At 28.2% G+C, this 20,304-nt stretch overlaps 2 protein-coding genes and 2 non-coding genes across 4 annotated transcripts; 1 reads left to right on the forward strand and 3 right to left on the reverse strand.

Annotated features, from left to right (window-relative positions):
• The first annotated feature begins 3,796 nt into the window (after positions 1-3,796).
• Positions 3,797-10,157, forward strand: LOC124936686 (dolichyl-phosphate beta-glucosyltransferase). The gene is made up of 10 exons (XM_047477205.1): positions 3,797-4,057; positions 4,155-4,203; positions 5,033-5,139; positions 5,938-5,983; positions 7,178-7,312; positions 7,440-7,529; positions 7,650-7,763; positions 8,641-8,724; positions 9,170-9,234; positions 9,528-10,157. The coding sequence occupies exons 1-10, from the start codon at positions 3,945-3,947 to the stop codon at positions 9,712-9,714; spliced, it is 990 nt and encodes a 329-aa protein (XP_047333161.1). The 5' UTR covers positions 3,797-3,944; the 3' UTR covers positions 9,715-10,157.
• A 4,202-nt stretch (positions 10,158-14,359) lies between these two features.
• Positions 14,360-14,440, reverse strand: TRNAL-AAG. The gene has a single exon. It is a non-coding gene; the product is annotated as a tRNA-Leu (tRNA).
• A 542-nt stretch (positions 14,441-14,982) lies between these two features.
• LOC124935933 (very-long-chain enoyl-CoA reductase) lies at positions 14,983-17,158 on the reverse strand. Its single transcript, XM_047476377.1, has 4 exons — positions 16,962-17,158; positions 16,836-16,875; positions 15,321-16,078; positions 14,983-15,241 (listed from the first exon to the last, which is right to left on the reverse strand). Exons 1-4 carry the CDS (start codon positions 17,028-17,030, stop codon positions 15,173-15,175), a joined length of 936 nt encoding a protein of 311 aa, XP_047332333.1. The 5' UTR covers positions 17,031-17,158; the 3' UTR covers positions 14,983-15,172.
• Positions 17,159-19,449: 2,291 nt separating this feature from the next.
• Positions 19,450-19,522, reverse strand: TRNAA-AGC. The gene has a single exon. It is a non-coding gene; the product is annotated as a tRNA-Ala (tRNA).
• Between the last annotated feature and the right edge of the window lie 782 nt (positions 19,523-20,304).

A 20,304-nucleotide genomic window follows, 5' to 3' on the forward strand; every position in this document is an offset into this window, starting at 1 on the left:
TATTAAAGATGTTTATATAAAATTAATAAATAAAAATAATATATATATATATATGACAGATAAAATAATAAAAATAATAATTACGAAAAATAAATTAATAATTATAAAATAAAATATAATTAGTAATTGTTTTAAGAGAGAATTTAGGGATTATTATGTATATTAAAAATAATTATACATAAAAATAAACAAATACACGGATACATGCTAGTTATATATATTATATGGTATTACTATGTAAATTATAAATATTTATATATAAAAATAAATAAATATGTAATATTAAATATATGTTCATATAAAATTAATAAATAAAAATAATATATATATATATATATATGAGAGATAAAATAATAAAAATAATAATTAAGAAAGAGAAATTAATAATTATAAAATGAAATATAATTAGTAACTATTTTAAGAAAGAATTTGGGGATTATTATGTATATTAAAAATAATTATATATAAAAATAAACAAATATTTAATATTAAATATATAAATATCAAGTTATTAATAAGATAATATTTATTTTATATAATTTGTATGAAGAAATATATATTTATATAAAATTAATAAAGAAAAAAATATTTATATTAGAGATAAATAAATTAAAATAAAATTTAATTAAGAAAGATAAATTAATAATTATGGTAAAAGAGATAAATTAATAATTATGGAGAGGTAATTATGATAGGAGAGAGAAATAGATATGAAGAAATATGGTACGCTCGTATAAGTTGTGATTACCTAAATTTGTTTTATTAAACATAATTAGATATTTATATTATTTTATAACTATATAATTTAATTTTTTTTTTAATAAAATGAAGACTAATTTATATATATATATATATATATATATATATATATATATAATGGGAGAGAAAATAAAATATAAATTAATTATTATAAATACAAAATTTATATACAGATGAATGAGAAAATAATAATAAAAATTAATTAGGAAGATAAGTTAATATATATATATATATATATTAATATTAATATTAGGTGAGAGAAATGTTATTTATTTTTAAAATATTTATTTTTTAAAATAAATTAAAATATATATAATCTTTTATTTTATTAAAAAAAACTATAATTTTTTTTTGTGAGAATATATATATATATATATACATATAAGATGAATGAGAAAATAATAAATAAAAAATTAATTAGGAATTTAAATTTATATATATATTAGGTGGGAGAAATGTTATTTGTTTTTAAAATATTTATTTTTTAAATAAATTTAAATAAATATAATTTTTATAAAATATAATTTTTCTGGTGATACAATATGAAAAAATTGGTATTTATATAAAATTAAGAGAAATGATTAGGTGGGGAATTTGGTGAGGGAATGACTTGTATAATCTTATTCACTCAAAAAATCAAATAATTTTTTTTTTTTTCTCTCTTTCCTCTCATTTTTACATTTTCCATGCCAAGTCATTCTCTCACCAAATTTCCTCTCTTTATCACTCCTCTAAAATTAATGATAAAATATAATATAATATAATATAATATAATATATATATATATATAGATTTTAGGAGAGAAATATTAATTTTTAAAATATTTATTTTTAAATAAATTATAATATGTATAATTTTTTTCTTTATTAAAATATATAAATATTATTTGTAGGACAATATAAAAAATAAATAAATAAAAAAGAAAATAAAAAATAAATTAATTCTTGAAATTACAAATTTTTTATATAAATATATATATATAAAAGATGAAAAAGAAAATAAAAATTGAAATTAATTAAAAAAATATATATTATAAAGATGGGAGAGGAATGTATATATAGGAAAGAGAAATTTGTAATTTAATTATAAATTTAATATCATATTAAACCGTTATTATATATATTATGAGAGTGATAAAGAGAGAATTTGATAAGAGAATTTGGTGAAGGAATAATTTGTCATGAAAAATGTAAAAGTGGGTGGAAAAAGAGTAAAGAGAGAAATTATTTGATTTTTTCAGCGAATAAGATTATGTCACGTCTCTCACCAAATTCTCTCACAAAATTCTCTCACCTAATCATTTCCCATATATTATATGGTATTATTATGTATATTATAAATATTTATATATATAAAAAATATGTAATATTAAATATAAGTTTATATAAAATTAATAAATAATAATAATATATATATATATGAGAGATAAAATAATAAATATAATAATTAAGAAAGAGAAATTAGTAATTATGAAAGAAAATATAATTCTTAATTATTTTAAAAGAGAATTTGGAAATTATTATGTATATTAAAAATAATTATACATAAAAATAAATAAATATTAAATATTAAATATATAAATATAAAGTTATTAATAAGATAATATTTATTTTTATATAATTTGTATGAAAAAATATATATTTATATAAAATTAAAGAAGAAGAAAATATTTATATGAGAGATAAATAAATTAAAATTAAAATTAATTAGGAAAGATAAATTAATAATTATGGTAGAAGAGATAAATTAATAATTATGAAGAGATAATTATGATAGGAGAGAAACTTTTATAAGATATCAAGAAATATGTAAACGGTGAAAGCGTATATGTTATCCTAAATTTTTATAATTTTTTTTTTTTATTAAGCATCCTTATATATTCATATTATTTTATAACTATATAATTTGCATGTTTTTTTAATAAATATGAAGACTAATTTATATTTATATATATATATATATAATTAATGGGAGAGAAAATAAAATATAAATTAATTATTGTAAATACAAAATTTATATATAGATGAATGAGAAAATAATAAAAAAAATAATTAGGAAGATAAATTAATATATATATATATATAAATTAATATATATATATATATATTAGGTGAGAGATATTTGTTTTTAAAATATTTATTTTGTTATTTGTTTTTTTAAAATATTTATTTTTAAAATAAATTTAAATATATATAAATTTTTTTATTTTATTAAAAAATATAATTATTTTTGGTGATATAATATGAAAAAATTGGTATTTATATTAAATTAATGATAAAATATAATATATATATAGATTTTAGGAGAGAGAATGTTTAATATTAATTTTTAAAATGTTAATTTTTAAATAAATTATAATATGTATAATTTTTTACTTTATTAAAAAATAGAAAAATTATTTGTAGGAAAATATAAAAAATATATATATATATATATATAAATAAATAAATAAATAAATGAGGAAAGAGAAAATATAAAATAAATTAATTATTGGAGTTATAAAATTTATATATATATATATATATATAATGAAAGAAAAAATAAAAACTGAAATTAATTAGAAAATATTTATTATAAAGATGAGAGAGAAATGTATATATAGGAAAGAGAAATTTATAATTTGATGGTAGGTTTAATATCATATTAAATTTTATTATATATATTATATGGTATTATTATATATATTATAAATATTTATATATAAAAATAAATAAATATGTAATATTAAATATAAGTTTATATAAAATTAATAATAAAAATAATATATATGAGAGATAAAATAATAAAAATAATAATTAAGAAAGAGAAATTAGTAATTATAAAAGGAAATATAATTAGTAATTATTTTAGGAGAGAATTTGGGGATTATTATGTATATTAAAAATAATTATACATAAAAATATTTAATATTAAATATATAAATATAAAAAAACTTAAAAATTATTGAGAATAACTAATGCTTATAAGAATAAATCAAAGGTGAAAAAAATATAAAAAAAATATTATAATCAGTAAAATGAGCATTCTCATCTAAAGCTTCTATCGAAGCCGTCCTAGCCGAGTTACCTGAGTCAAAGAGGTTCCTTTCGGCCTAGATTTGGCGGCAGAGCTAACCTAGTTTCTTGGGCGTTTTCAAGATCTTTCCTTTCAACAATCCCTTGTCAATCGAATAACGGAATCAAAATATGGAATTGCCATGGCAGATCTTTGAGTACATCGGTGTCATAGGCTTGATTTTCACTTTAGGATTAGGCATTTTGATTGTAATCGAAGCTTTCTGTAGAAGATCCAACAATTGGTATGTTTCTCTCTCTTCGTAAACCCTAAACTAGTGTCATATTCTCGTTCTTTCTGTAAATTCTATGACAAGTATACTGATTTGGATATTTTTGCAGCCATCTCGAAGCTCATCCAATATTCGAAGATCCAAATTCTTTGAAACAGGTAACTGCCTCCTCCTTCTGTTTACTTAGACAACAGATGTGATAATTACGGGATAGATCATAGAAAGAATAAATTTGATGTTCACAGTTATCTGGGTTAAGGCAGCCATAATATTTGGTAATGTATCATAGGATGCAAAGGATGTTCCTTTGATCTACTGAATACGATACATGATATTTGGGCATATTGCATCAAAGTTGACAAAACTATCATTTTGAAGAGTGTTGTAAGAGAAGAAAGAAGTATTATTATTGAGTGGGTCACTTGTATATATTATATACACAAGAGAAATCGTCTTATTGCATACTGATTCATCTTGGACGTGTAAGAGATTCCTAGTTAAGTTTGTAAGTTGTGGAGATTGGGACCTTGATTGATGAAGGGTTAACCCTTATTCCATCATCGTTCAAATCATCAACTAAAATACTAAACTACCTTCTATTTAATAGCATTTGAAATATTAAATACAAAGTATATTTTAGTTATTTAACTCAAATACCCCCATATAATTCACTTTTTCATCAAACAAGGTTGTCTTTTCAAAAAAATTGGTTTCATTTGAAAGAAACGTGGTTTAGTTTCATTTGTGGAGTTGTAGCAACAGTTCATTTCCTCACAGGGCATATAATGATACATGAAAATTAATGTATTCCAGCTTATGCAACATATCCAGTTGCCAAGAATGATTTACTAGTTACTTGACTTGCATCCTTCTAAAAGCACCAACTGCATTATTTAGTTTGTTACGTATAATTGGTAGAATCCATTGATAATTAATTTCTACAAGTAGCTCAAACTTAATAAAATTTGTATGAAACATTTGTCCCAGGTACCATGTCCCTCCATCTTTGATCCAGCAGAGAAATATCTATCCTTAGTAATTCCTGCATTCAATGAAGAACATAGACTTCCAAGTGCATTAGAAGAAATGATGATGTAAGTTTAAGTGAACTGGAGTAACAAATTCTATTTGTTTTATCACAATGTCCAAGAAAATATCAATTTAGGTCCTCTTTGGGCATCAATATATTTGTTGATTTTATCATTTGATTCATTTTCCAGTTATATTATCATTGAAGGTTATCTTACGTGTTTGTCCATTTAATTTTTTTTAATTACAAGTTATAAATTGAAGTGAAAAATTATTGCTTGTTTTGTAACTGTAACACCTGTTGCGATGGATTTGATGGTTTGCTCACTCTTATAGAGTATTTGATCAATTATGTTCATAATATGCCATCTGTATACACAATATCTAGCCATGTATGACAAAAGTATACTCCTCTTTTTATTTATAAAGTAACCAAGAAACTTTTTGTATCTGGTTATGCCAAAATGGTTGTTGATGTGAGATCATTTCCCTTTTTTGCTGAGTTAGCTCTCCATATCAAAGACTTGATCTTTGTCTATAGTGGAAACTAGAAATTTAATTTCTTCAGTGTAGGCTTAATGTTTAAATCCCTTGGTAGAGAGAACATAATATGCTAAATTTTATTTGCTCATTCTGGCATAAACTATTTGTGTATATATTTTCCACTTATTTTGACTCGGTTGTTCCTGTTGTTCTAATGCTTGCTCTTATTTAGTTAGTCCCCTGGGAGATGCATTCACATTGCAGCAGATTATGACTAATTTGGTTCATATTTTTATCCTTTGGGTATAAGCATTAATGATATCCTTTAGGATATCATTGTATATCTTTGTAATGATATCCTTTCTAATTTCTTATTGTAGCTATCTTCAAAAACGAACTGCAAAGGACCAGTCTTTTTCATATGAGGTATAGTTCTGATTTATGTCCCTTCTTACCTTACCTTCTTACCACTGTTATCTATAAATTACAAAATGTATTTCCTTTGTATAAAAGATCTCATTAAAGTTCGAGAAGTTGAAGCTTTTCATTATTGTTAGCCAGTTGGCTTCACCAATAGTTTGTTTGATAAAATAAAATAAAGTGCCAAAGACTGGACACTAAAGCTCAAGTTATAGATAAGTTTTTTTGTTTTCTAAAATGGTCCGGATATGAAGACTCGATCTCAAGTAATGGATTAGTGAAGTGAATAAATATATGATATTACAAAATATAAATTTCATATATAAATTCAGGTATATTTCAGAAAATTAAGTATTCAATGTTAAGTAAAATTAATTTGACTTCAAATTCTATACTTAATTGAGTTAATTGATTAACTCAAATTTATTACAAACCAGCTAAGTAGAAAAAGTACTGTATCTTTATTTTGAATGAAATGTGACATAAGACTTACTGTCTTACTGAGAACAAAATGCAAACTCATGATGGTTTGGTTCAATCATCTTCACTTGTCACCTCTTTCTTTTTAACTTTTCTATTGGAAGAGAAATACAACTAATTGCCTTGTGTTTAGGTGTGTACTGACTTGCAATATATATACATGTTAACATATATCTGTAAATATTCTCCTATTGACTTGTACAAATTAGAATCACCTCATGGCATGTCTTCTTTGTGTCTTCTGAGGAGTTATCTCTTATTATAATGAGTTTATTCTGTTTGGTAAAAATTGATTATATTCAACTAAACTTAGCATTTACCCTTTTAATTGGTTTTGCTTATATGAATCATGTTTCTCCATTCCTTGCAATCATTGAGGAAATTCTTTATTATTGTTTCATGAAAATGACGTCATATTATGTTCAAAATGGTAAAATATGATTTGAGGGAGTGGAGGGAGTTTGTACAACTTTTTGGGAAAAGGCATTGCCTTTTTGTATATATAAAAGTTTGTTTATACAATTCAAAAATCCTTTTAAAATGTTGTGGTCCCTTTAAGTTTTCCTTGTGTTCTATATGAATGATATGTTTCTGCATTTCATCATTCAAGAATCAAGAGTAGTACAAATCTATAAAAAGGCAACAGTGTGGATTAATGTTTTTTTCTGAACACTTTGTTTGATTTTTATCAATGCGGTTGTGGAATCCATGGTGATTTAGGTTGTGATTGTGGATGATGGAAGTCGCGATGAGACAAAGAGAGTATCCTTTGAGTTTGTGAGAAAGTACAAGGTGGATAATGTAAGAGTTATCCTTCTTGGAAAAAATTGTGGCAAGGGAGAAGCGATCAGAAAAGTGAGTACAATCTATAGCATTCATTTGGGAAGATCTCTTGGTCTTCTTTGTCGTGTTCCTAGATTATCTTTTAGCTGCAACTTCAATTGATTGAGCTCTTTACTGGGCGAAAGCATTGTAAAAACAGGGAATGCTTCATTCACGGGGTGAACTTCTTCTGATGCTAGATGCTGATGGAGCAACTAAACTTACAGACCTTGAGAAGCTTGAGAATCAGGTTAACTTTATCTTCCCTTTCTGTTCATTTTCTTGAATTTGTTTTATAAGGGTGTAGCTTTTTTGTTATTTAGGCTGAAGAAATAGTAAAGCCATAGAAAACCTGATTTTTGCATATCAGATTCATGCAGTTGCCAAAAAGGAACTTGGAGAAGATTCAAGCGTAAGAATTTCAGATGTCCCAATTGTTGCATTTGGTTCTCGTGCTCACCTTGAGGAGAAAGCTTTAGCTTCTGTATGTTCTCTTTCTCTCACTAATTTCAATTTTTGTGCCACTTTTCTTAGTTTTCCTGGTTAGAGATGTTCTTATCCCTGCTGACAGATGCTTCCCAGTTGGAGTTTGTTTGTTGTAGTTTTTTTTTAAAAGAAAGAACTTGCTCGATGAAAAAGTAGATTATTTGAGGTTATATGGGTTAAACAACTAAAATATCCTTTGTATTTATTATTTTAAAATGTTATAAAAGTTGAAGGATATTTTAGTATTTTAGTTTATTTGATTTATAATGGGATATTGTCAAACAAGGCCTTGGTTTTCTATATTTTAATTGGGCAAGAACTCTTGTTATCTCTTTGTTGTTGGATCAGTATCTGGCTACTACTTGTGACATTGTCACTGCCACGAACTAGTTAAGTAGCCAATCTATTTTTTTGGGAAGCCATAGAAGCCTTTTATGCTTGTGACAGTGGCTTCTTATACTGTTTTTTTATGCAATGACTATAATTTGCAACAAATTGTGATTTTCCACCCTGTGATTTTCCATGCATATATCATGTTTCTAATGAGAGAGGAACGGTTGCTAATTATAATCAAAACAAATTTTGGCTTTTGTTAGATCTATTATTTGAATTTGAATTGTCTTGGATCTAAAGGAAATTCCTCAATTTAGATGTACCTCAGCAAGTTTAGTTTAGGAAATACTTGTCCATGGATATTAAAGGATATTGTTCTTGGAGTCATTCTCTATGACCATGTTTAGATATTGTGATCGAAAACGGTTGATATGAACAATATGTATGTGACTTAAAGCATTGGAATACGAAAAAGTTTACAACATTGATGGAATGTATTGTTGCACACTTTCACACTGCATCTGTTTCTTGAAATGTTGCAGAGGAAATGGTATCGTAATATCCTTATGAAGGGTTTCCACATGGTGGTCCTCTTGGCTGCTGGACCTGGAATTCGAGACACACAGGTTATATATAATCTGCTCCATGATATATATTGGGCTGTTTTGGAATACCATTTTTCATGTCAATCATGATCCAAATTTTTTTTGTTATGTTTGACAAAAACCACAATGATATAAAAAATATTTGTTTCATGATTCAGAGCTATACCAAATAAAACAAAACATTATAATTTGGAATGTGATCTAATATGTATAGCAAACAAATCAACAAAAGGTATACTATAATTTGGATCATAATCCAAAAGATAAAATTGAATCATGATCAAGAACAAATCTTATACCAACTAAAGTAAACACTTTTGATTTTAACTTTGGCAATTTTTCAATGTGATTGTGACAGAGATCCCGACAAAACAAAAGTTTCCATATAGGCTATTCTTTCCTACTTGGTTGTTGGGTATGCTATTCTTTAAGTCTGATCTTCTTTTTCTATGCATCTATTTCTCAGTGTGGTTTCAAGATGTTTACTAGAGCTGCTGCCAGGAAGCTGTTCATAAATATACGATTGAAAAGGTAAAACTACAACTGATGGTTGTTCCTCTCCATCGTGCTCCCTGTTGATAGTGAATAGGCCTGGAAAATGCCAGTTTTCCGACCTGTAAACAATTATATAGAATTTTCACATTCCTTTTGTCTGACTAAGTTATGTTTTCAAAATATGATCTCATTCCACACTCAGATGAGATATATTGACAAAAATCAAGTGCTTTCAATTGGGGATAATATTATTATAGCTACTCAATTTGACCCTTTATCTTCTTTCTACTAATTTACTTGATTTTCTATTCTTTTCATGGGGGAGTTAGGTGGTGCTTTGATGTGGAGTTAGTATATTTGTGCAAGTGGTTTGGTATCCCTATGTTAGAGATATCTGTGAACTGGACAGAGATTCCTGGGTCAAAGGTGAACCTACTGAGCATACCCAACATGCTCTGGGAGATTGTATTGATGTCAGTAGGGTACAGGACCGGCATGTGGAAGATTTCTTCTTGAGTTTTCATTTATAACACACAGTTAGATTCCGTTTGTTACTCTCACACAGATTAAGTACCAAAACGGAAGAAAAATGATATCTTTTGATCCACCAGGTAGGTTCTTGATCTGCAATCAGAGGTTAACATCCAAATTCTTGCTTTTGTTATCAATATATTTGGTTAATTGTGGTATGTTACTAATGGGAGTACAAAACCAGTGATTGAATTAGTAGTAGTTGAAAAAAGGATTGTTTTTTCTCTACTGACATATAGTATGAACTATAATTATCTGCTGCTGGCTTTTAGCCTCTTCTATAATGACTGATTTTGATAGTACTTTACTTGACCTTGTTTTTCTAATTTTCTGTTCAAGTTTGTCTGCGACCCGAGGGATTGATTCCCTGTGGTGGTGTTGACTATTTATTTATTTTTTCTTTCTGAAAAACAAAATTATTTGTCTGATTGTCGGGTTCGTGTTTATTTATTTTTTCTTTCTGAATTGTTATTGAATGGCTAATAATGTTGGATCCTACTATTTGAGGATTTAAGATGATTCACAAAGCATTATTAGTCTTAGGGAGAAGGAAAATTACCTAGCACTATAGAAAAAAGAAGAATTCCGCCAAGAGAGTAAATTCTGGGATTATTAACACACTCTAATCGATTTAAATACCACATAACAAAAAAGTTATGTTTTCAAGTTGTTCACAATGATAATGAATTCAGATAGGGTACCAATTGGGTTGTTTCATTGCAAAACAAACTTTCACATTCATCACCAACTTGATGTCCTACAAACCCGTTATGTTATCAAGTTGTTTACGATAGTGTAATTTTATAGTTCTCAATTTTACTCCTTTTTTTTTAGTTTGGAATTATAATTTCAATTTTTTTTATGTTTTTAAAACAAAATATTTTATTATTTTATCATTTAAAACACGATTATTAATCGCTTTCACTTTTAATCGGTAATTATTTGTTTGAATTTAAATGTTAAAATATTGATGGATGTTTTTTAATTTTAATTTAGTTAATTAATTTTAACATGTTTAACTGATATTTTGTTTTTTTAATTTAGAGAGTTAAAAATATTGAATTGATATTTTTGTAATCTATAAAACTAACATTTTGAACCAATATTTTCTAATAAAAATTGAAACATAAAAATCCCTTACCACTCTATTTTGTTAATTGGTTTTGTTAAAGTAATATTTTAATAAAAGAGATAATATATATTTTAAAATTATTTTATTATATTTTTTTTTAAATATAAAAATTAAGATTAAATTACAATTTTATAATTTTTTTAAATTTAATTATAATTCAATACTAATTCTCGTGTAATTAAAATTTTACAATTCTAATTTCACTAATCCAAAACTTCCCCTTAGGATTTTTAGAAGGACATCAAGTTGGGATGCATGTGAAGTGTGTTTTGCAATGAAACAATCACCCAATTATTTAACAAGAACAGTTTCAGATTTGGCATGAGGCTGAAGCATAGCAAACTTGTTAGCTCATAGTAGTCACAAACTCAGTTTACAAATTCTTTTCACAAAGTTACACTTGAAAGCCGCTGCCACTATTTAGTTTCAACGTGGTGTAAGTTGGGTTGGCATTTTCAAGAGACAAAATGACATTCAATAAAGAAAAAACCCAGATAATCTTGTAAAAGAAACATGTATATCAGAGGTCTCATATATGCTACATCTTTCTCAAACCTTAAAAAATGATGAAAAATTAGGTAAATACCCCTGATTAAGATTAAGACTTTTTCATCAATTGAATGCAATAGAAACTCAAAATTGGAAAACTTTATGATACACGGGAAATAATATTAGGGCTAATGCATTAAGGTGGATGTTACAATTACTAGTAGTTAATTGAATAAAGACGGAAAGTACGACAACAGTTATTAGTTATTAGTAACTGAATAAAGCAGAAACAGTTAAAGCTAAGCACTCAAATATCAGTTAAACATGAGGAAGGAAAATTATTGATCAATTTGTTAAACTTTTTGATTAATTTTTATTCTCTTATCCCCATTTTATTCACCTAACATTTAGGTTTTATCTCCTTTCATTAGTTCTTTACTACTCATTTCAATATAAATTATTTTAACTTATATGTTCAAGATTTATACATAATTCTATTGCAATGTATAACAGTAGTATCAAAGTTCGTTCTTGGCAAAATAGTGTTTACAAATTGAGATTTATAACTAAAGAAGATTTGTATTTGAGTCATTTGTCTAAAATTACCATGTAATCGTTGCTTAGAAACAGTTCACAAGAATCCTAATCAAATCACTCAAGAAGAAGAAAAATAGAAGAAGAAGAATAGAAGAAGTGTCAATGCTTAGAAACAGTTCACAAAAATCCTAATCAATTCACTCAAGAAGAAGAAGTGTTGAAGAGGATGAAGATCATCGCAGACCTGTATATTCTTTTGACGTGATCGCGGATCTGAGTTCGCAATATTCACACGATCGATTGCGATCACTTATGTGATTGTAATCAGCCTTTGTTAAACCTAGCGATCACCAACATCATTTCTGTTTTCTGTTTTCTGATTTAGTCTCGATTGACACAGACACCAGAGAGTCGGCGCTCGTCTGAGGACAGGGAAGGTGGATAGCATATAGTTAAAACTGCATATCCCCATCAGTTTTGGTTATTGACTGTTTGGATATACTTTTTGTCTAACTAAATATTTCTTAAGGAAAGAGAGGGTCTATTTTTGAAGTGCAAGCTACCCAAGAACTCAATTAGTCGGAAATGACGGAACTCGGAACGAAAAACGAGCTAAAAGAGATGTCTTTGAAGTTCAAAGAAAATGATAAAAGATTAGATCGAAATGATAAACGACTAGACCGAATGGAAGAAACGTTGACCGCAATGCAGAAGGTGATTATGCTATTAAAGGAAAATGTTAAGGGCGAAACACTTCAACAATCAACGAATGTTTTAGAGAAAAAACATTGAAACTATTTTGACGAATTAAAGAACTCAAGTCCAGTTCTTCAAGTGACCCAACAAACCAGTGAATAAAGTAAAAGTGGAGACTCAAGAGGTATACGAGACAAAATGCGATAATTTTGGGTTTGGAGAAGAGATATGCAGTACTGCAAAATTGTCAGTTATTTTCTTACAAATCCCAAAATTAGTTTTGAGAAACGAGATGGAACTAACAGTGATTAACGAAAAGGAACTGCAATTGACATATGTTGATACATACGATTGTGATCAAGTTGATAGAGGCATAGCTCAATTTGCTTTGACAGATGATGCATTTGAAAGTCTCGATGACCAAATCTTGGCCAACGACCCTATATTTCAATCATTTCTTGATTCAAGGCAAGAAGTGCGATACTTTTTGTGGTTTGAAGAACCACCCAATAATAAAATTTGTATTCAAAGAAGTTTTGGTCATAAGTTGTTGATGAGTTGCAGATACTTCCTATGGTTTGAGTAACCTAACGATAGTCTAAGGAAGAGATTCCGACAATTCATATGGTTTGGAGAGCCACATGATGTTTTGGAGTTTCAACTAAATCTTCTATTATTGTTGTTCGCGGACGAACGAATTGAAGGAGAGAGTAACGATACACGGGGAAATGATATTAGGGCGAATGCACTAAGGTGGATGTTATAGTTACTAGTAGTTAATTGAATAAAGATGGAAAGTACGGCAACAATTATTAGTAACCGAATAAAGTAGAAACAGTTGGGGGACAAGAACTAATTCTGGCAAGAAAAACAGTTAAGGCTAAGCACTCAAATATCAACAAAACAGGAAGGAAAACTATTGATCAATTTGTTAAACTTTTCGGTTAATTCTTATTCTCTCTCATCCCCATTGTATTCATCTTCCAGTTAAGTTCTATCTCCCTCTATTAATTCCTCACTACTCATCTCAATATAATTTTTTTATCTTTTATGTTCAAAATTTATACATAATTTTACTTCAAGGTATAACGCATTACTCCTCATATCTATTAACGTTTTTCTACCGAGAGTGGATGATAAAAAAATTGATTCAATTTGTAGAGACTTTTGATGGGATTTTGTGGCCAATAATCATTTTTACTACAAGTCTTAAGATTCTATTTGTAAACCCAAAATAAATGAAGTATAAATGAGACTTGGGTGTGCAAAAGACCATAAGTTTCATGGCCAAATTGAAATTGTTTGAAAAGATTGTCATTTACTGCAAAGTAAGACATGATTATAAAACACAATGGGTTAACTTTTCTTAAAACCAAATACATGTTTTTTTAATATCTAGGAGCATTTATTAATCTACTTTTTCGCATTCTCTTCTTAAAAACAAATACCTACAACTCCGGAGTTATAAAACCCTTCAAAATCTCTAGGTTTATATCAGCCCAATGCAAACAATCTTATTGAAGTCTCATCAATTCCGGACAAGATTTTGTGGATGGAATCATTTGAGTCTTAATTTTCATAAATTGTAGACATTGAAAAATCTGCAAACAAATCTATGAACTGGATATCAATGGAATCACACCACAAGATTCATATAAATTCAAGGTTTACATTGCAACAAGTAGTTGAAAAATAAGATTATGTAATAACAGCACAAGATTCATATAAATTCAAAATTTACATGCAACAACTAGTGAAAAAAATAACAAAAATACATGTTGACAGTGGGATTTGAACCCACGCCCTTTCGGACCAGAACCTTAATCTGGCGCCTTAGACCAACTCGGCCATATCAACTTTTTGTTAGATATATTATTACTTAATTATTTAACCATAATTAATATTCATTATTTTATTTAATATGTTGGTAAATAACATAATTTTATATAACAATGTTCAAAGAGATCTTTAATCAATTTAATTACATTACTATAAATAAAAACAATATATAATTAATTAATAATAATAAATACATGACACAATAAAAAATTATATTTACAAAATTAATTACATTAATTCATTTAAAAATATATATTTTTTAATTTATAAATATAAATTCACATTTTTTTATTTTAATAATTTAATAGTTTACCTAAATCAATTAAAATTTTAAAAATCAACTCAAATTTTAAAAACCTTCTTTTATATATTTTAATTTAATTTATTCAATATTTATTTTTCAATCTTATATTCTGTATTTAATATTTAGCTTTATTTAAATTCATTTGAGATTAAATTATGAAGATATAAAGTCATGAAAGTGCTGCCACATCCACACAATCAGATTCTTTCCAGCATCATAACTATTATGAAATACTACAAACCCTAAAGAATCTCAATGACACAAATAATCAGTCAATGCATAAGAATGATCCATTTATCAGCAGCAACAATTTTAACTAATCAAACTTTCACAAGTACTAATACCATATCATAAGAGGTCTCATTGAGATGTCACTGCATTGAAGTGTTACAATAATAATAATAACCCAAAAAATAAGAACCAAATATAATATTATCGCGCGACGCCTACAGGAAAGGCGGTAGGATGACCCAACGTCGTGGATACTTTGGCCGCCCATCTTTCCCATCAAATAACTGCCAAAAAAACAAGTCAATTTCAGCAAATAACAATCAAACTACTGAATTAACGACGATTTTAGAAAACTCTTCTTACCCTCCTCAAACGTCGGTGCTTAGCAAGAGCCCAATTAGTCATAATCGAAGCAGCCACAGCAACAAAAACATATCCAGCAATAGTCTGTGTCGCAATATTAAACCCAATCCACTGATAAATTTCGGTAGTGTAATTGGCACAAGTCACAATATTAAACAAAAACCCACTCGGAATTTGATAACCGCCACTCCCTCCAGGGCCACGGAGATTCCTCAGCAAGATATGGCAATATAAGTTGGCCAACTGACAAACTATTCCAAAAGAGAAACCTATCTTCATTTGGAGATCACTTACAGGTGTATAAAGTGGGTGGTTTACGTAATAAGCAATGTAAGCACCGAAAGACCAGTAATAAGCACAGTTTCGGAATACATTGGAGAGTGGTGATGTTGCGTGGCTGAAACGATGGATAAAGAAGGTTTCCATTATGCGTTTGGAGTAGTGGAAGCACCAATAGTACATTGCGTATGTTTGTACTGGTTGAATAACTCGATTTCCTTTGTAACCCAAGTATTGGTAAACGTTGAAGAAGTAAAAGATGGGATAGATTAACAGAGGACCTAAATATTCCCAAAAGAAAAGTATTTGATAAGAAATTTGTGTGCCCAAGTCTTTGAAGACAACTGTTAGCTCATCTGACTGTCCTTCTTTAGTGTATTCCTTCAGACTTTTTTTGTTTTGAAGAACAATCGGTTTCTCCTTTAACCCCGCTGCAAGGGGGAGTGTCAGTCGCTGTCGGGAAGGATAGTATTTTTTGGCTGATGATTTGAAACAAAACAAATAATTAGATTAAACATATAAAATGGGCTATCTTTGTGAATCGTGAGAATGATTTTAGTGTTGTTCACTCCTCAAAACAATTGTGGTTTTTCATTCAATTTGAATCAACAAAAGAAAGAAACCATGGCAAGACTAGTTAAAATGCTCAAGGAAAGAATTGAACCCTTCAGACAACTATCTCTTCCAAATTCTTCACAATCCTCCTATTTCTCTATTATTCTCTTTTTATGGGCATGTAATTGTGTAACTGTCATAATCCTTATTTAAAAAGCTATCTATTTCAATTTCTGAAGATTTTTGAAACGATGTCCCTTATGTGTAGTAAATGACTATGGGTAAAAGTATGAATTAGCCCTAAACTGATTATAAGAAATGCTTTTCCTAAAGGCCAGTAAGGAATCAACAAATTCTGAATATGAAAAACACTAATAATGTGCTTAATCATCCCAACATTCTATGAGTTCCCAATTATTCAACAATAAACACGGAAATTTAACATCAAGATTCATCTTTTAAGAGAGAAAAACTACCGGTTCCAACTGAGTTCCATTCAAAAAGTATGAATTAGCCCTAAATTCCTAAACCCCAGTCAGGAATCCACAAATTCAGCAAATGAAAGACACTAATAATTTGCTTAATCATCCCAGCATTCTATGAGTTCCATGAAACATCAAGATTCAACCTTTAAGACAAAAAAACTAATGCAACATAAAATCAAACAGTTGGCATGCTTACTTCGACGGTAAATTGCATCCTGCAGATCAGCAACAGTAGCCTGTGAAATATGAGGAAGCAAGTGAATCAAAGACAGAGAGTGACAAAATGAAGAAAGGGTAGTTGAGAATGCGAAAAGAAGCGTACCGAATCATCGAGTTCAAGGCCACCCTTGATGAGTTCTTTACCGCTCCGAGTAACGACGGTTATCTTCATCTGTACGGATGAAAGATGGATCAAGCGAGTGATCTGATGAAGCTAGATCTATAGAGGATTTTATATTGAGAGATAGAGAGAGAGAGAGAAAGGAAATGGGGGAATTGGAAAATTAATGGCAATGGCCAATTGGGTATGGTTGGGAAGTAGATAAACGGACTACTAACCAAATGTTGGCTCAATTTACTCCTCTTACTTCCATCTCTCTCTTATTCAATTAACACATCAAAACCATATTTTTAACCTAAAGTTTTGCTATATAAAATAATACACTATCAAACTTTATAACTATTCAATTGGACCTCTTTTTCTACCCGGGTTTAATCTAGTGCGATAGGAAGTTAGCCCGACCCTCACAGACATCCACTTTAACTTAGGACATTCTAAATGAAAATCGAGTTTGTGATATTTGATCATATTTGATCTACTATTTTAAACATTTTATGACATTATTAGTAATACAATGTTCATCTCAAATTTTACCACTAGTGTCTTTTTGACCAAATATTTGTTGAGTATGTTGAATAGGAAGTGAGGTATATGTAAATTCTTTATGGGTTTTTGAAAACATTATGAGTATCTTGACTCATTAAAAGTGAATTTTTTTAAGATCATATTGAATTTCATTTTTCTTATGGTGGTGTGATCTATGTCCATAATTGACCGTTATGTACTCTACTCAAGAAGTTAAGAACTCACTAGACTCTTGGGATTGTTTGCATAGAACATTTTATTTTATTTATTTCCTCAATTTTGAAGTATTAGTTCATTCTTGTTTGGAATTGAGAGATGACAAATGAATTTTATGGCTCGTTTATTGTGTTTATAAAGTTTATCGTTTTGCTAAACGATTTTATTGGATGAATAAAATTTGTTGTAGAGAAAGTTATGAGATGAAATTTTCAAGGAGATGTGAGTAGGTGATCTTAATTAAATATTTAATGAAATGATATAACACAGGCCAATCAATTTCGGACTCAACACAAAAACACGACTCAAATCAAACACGAAAAAATTAAGTTAGGGTCATATATTTTTAGGTCCGGATCGAAATCAAATTAACTTGTTTAACCGGATTAATAAACATGTCAAAATCGGGTCGACCCAAAGTAGACCTGCCAACCTTTTTATAATTTTCTTTTATTAAATTTTGTGTGATTTTTTTTATGTTATTTTTATTTGTGTTGATGTCATTTTAATCCGACATAAAGATATGATATTAATTATATCGAGTTAATTCGGATTGAATTCGAGTTGAGTCAGATAATCGGGTTAATTGGGTTGTGTTCGATTACGAGTGAATAAATTATGTTCAGATTTGAGATTTTGACCTGAATTACTAAACAAGTCCGGTTCAGGTTAGGTTAGTATATCAACCCGCAAAGTGAACCCAACCTTAATAATCATTAATCACCCCTAATATAATAGACATTTTTGAGTTGAGATTTGAAGCATGGATTGAATGGATTGATAATTGAACATCTCTTAAAGTTAATATCCTAACTTAAACTTTAGTTCTTTATTGGTTGATAATTGCCATGACCTTACATGATGAAGCCTAATAACTAAAACAAGATTCCGGGCCCACAAATGAAGTTTCCCTTCCCATCCTAATAATTATAGCACGCCAAAACACCCGATCCAAAGTTGTTCAACCGTTAATGAGGCTTAATTAATTGTATATTACATATACTTACCTACTCTTTCTTCAAAAGTTCAAGACGTGATATATAAATGGATCCAATATTTACTCTCTTTATGTTTTGATATGGAAAATTATGTTTCAAATAAATTGAAAGGATTAAATGTGAGGTTTCAAAGAAATGAGAGTGGGTTTTTGATGAGACCCATTTTTGTTGTCTTTGATACATTATTTTTCTTGAAATAAAAAGAAAAAAAAAGAATAAGAGGAGTTATTTCAAATGAGAATATAGAGAACACTGAAGAAATGGTACACTATTGGGATTTTTTTTTTTTTTTTAGAGTGAATAAAATGTTTCTTAGTGATAATCGAATATTAAACCTCTAATGTCTTAAATAAGACTTTGTTACTTGATGAACTAGTGAACTTAGAAACTTAAATTTAAAGATATCAAAACTAATATAACTCAACTTATGAGACAATCGATTTTTATTAGAAGGGGAAGGTAGAGTTGTTAAACAAGATTTATGCATGATGTATTTTGTTAAATGAAAGGATTGGTGATGTATTTAACAATTGATATCTTGAAGTTTTTGATACAATTTTTTTTAGAAGAGTGGCTATGGAGGAGATTTGATTCTGTTTTTGTAAAGTTGTGATTTATGTCAAATATGATTGGAGGAAGGAATGGAAGACAAAATAGACCCACACTAGGATTTCTTTTGGTTTTTTCATTTGAATCTAAGAAAAATATAACAAAAGTTTACAAAACAAAATTGGAGATGCGGGGTATCGATCCCCGTACCTCTCGCATGCTAAGCGAGCGCTCTACCATCTGAGCTACATCCCCGTTTTGAAAAAAATAATTAATTTACAAATAAAGTGTTTTACAAGTTTTTAAAGATATTGGAAGGGTAACTGACAACCTTATGGATGTGTCGATAAAGGTTTAGATTTTTGCGATTATTTTTTAGAGTGTTACTGATTATCAAAATTTTATTACATGGAATCATATTTTTTTAGAGCTACTTGAGAGGGTAAGGATTATTGGTAAAGAGGAAGCACCAAATTGGGGTTTATCATGACTCGATGCCCATTCCGGATCTTGGAACTTCCTAAAATGACGTTATGATCAAGATATGTAGCATTTAATGATGACTGAGTTGATTCCATAATTTAGAGATTGGAGAAAATTCACCCTAAAGAAGAGCCTATAGAATAAGTCCCGAGTAACCTCAAAAGTGTTGGTTTCAGAAGATAAAAGTCCAATGTTTTTTGACCTGGAAAACTTATTAGATTGGAGCGGGCAGAACGAATGGGGGAGACATATTTAATTAATAAAAACGTTTTAGATCAAACTATATTCAACCTAAGAAGTCTAATCTAATTTGAAATTGCGCGAAATTATTATAACCATGGTTGAATTTGGTTTCGACATTTTTTTTTTTTACTTATGACATCCCAAATTCATTGCTGCCTCCAAAATAAGATATATGTATTTTTTAAATGGTATAGGATTTCATAAGGTAGTTAATGAGTTTTAGGATTATACACTACAAAAAAAATATAAATTTATTTTCAACTACACAACCACACTAAATGAATTGCCCAATAGAATATTGTTTACTTATA

The sequence above is a fragment of the Impatiens glandulifera genome, chromosome 4 (genome assembly GCF_907164915.1).
Source record: "Impatiens glandulifera chromosome 4, dImpGla2.1, whole genome shotgun sequence".
Classification (NCBI taxonomy): domain Eukaryota; kingdom Viridiplantae; phylum Streptophyta; class Magnoliopsida; order Ericales; family Balsaminaceae; genus Impatiens; species Impatiens glandulifera.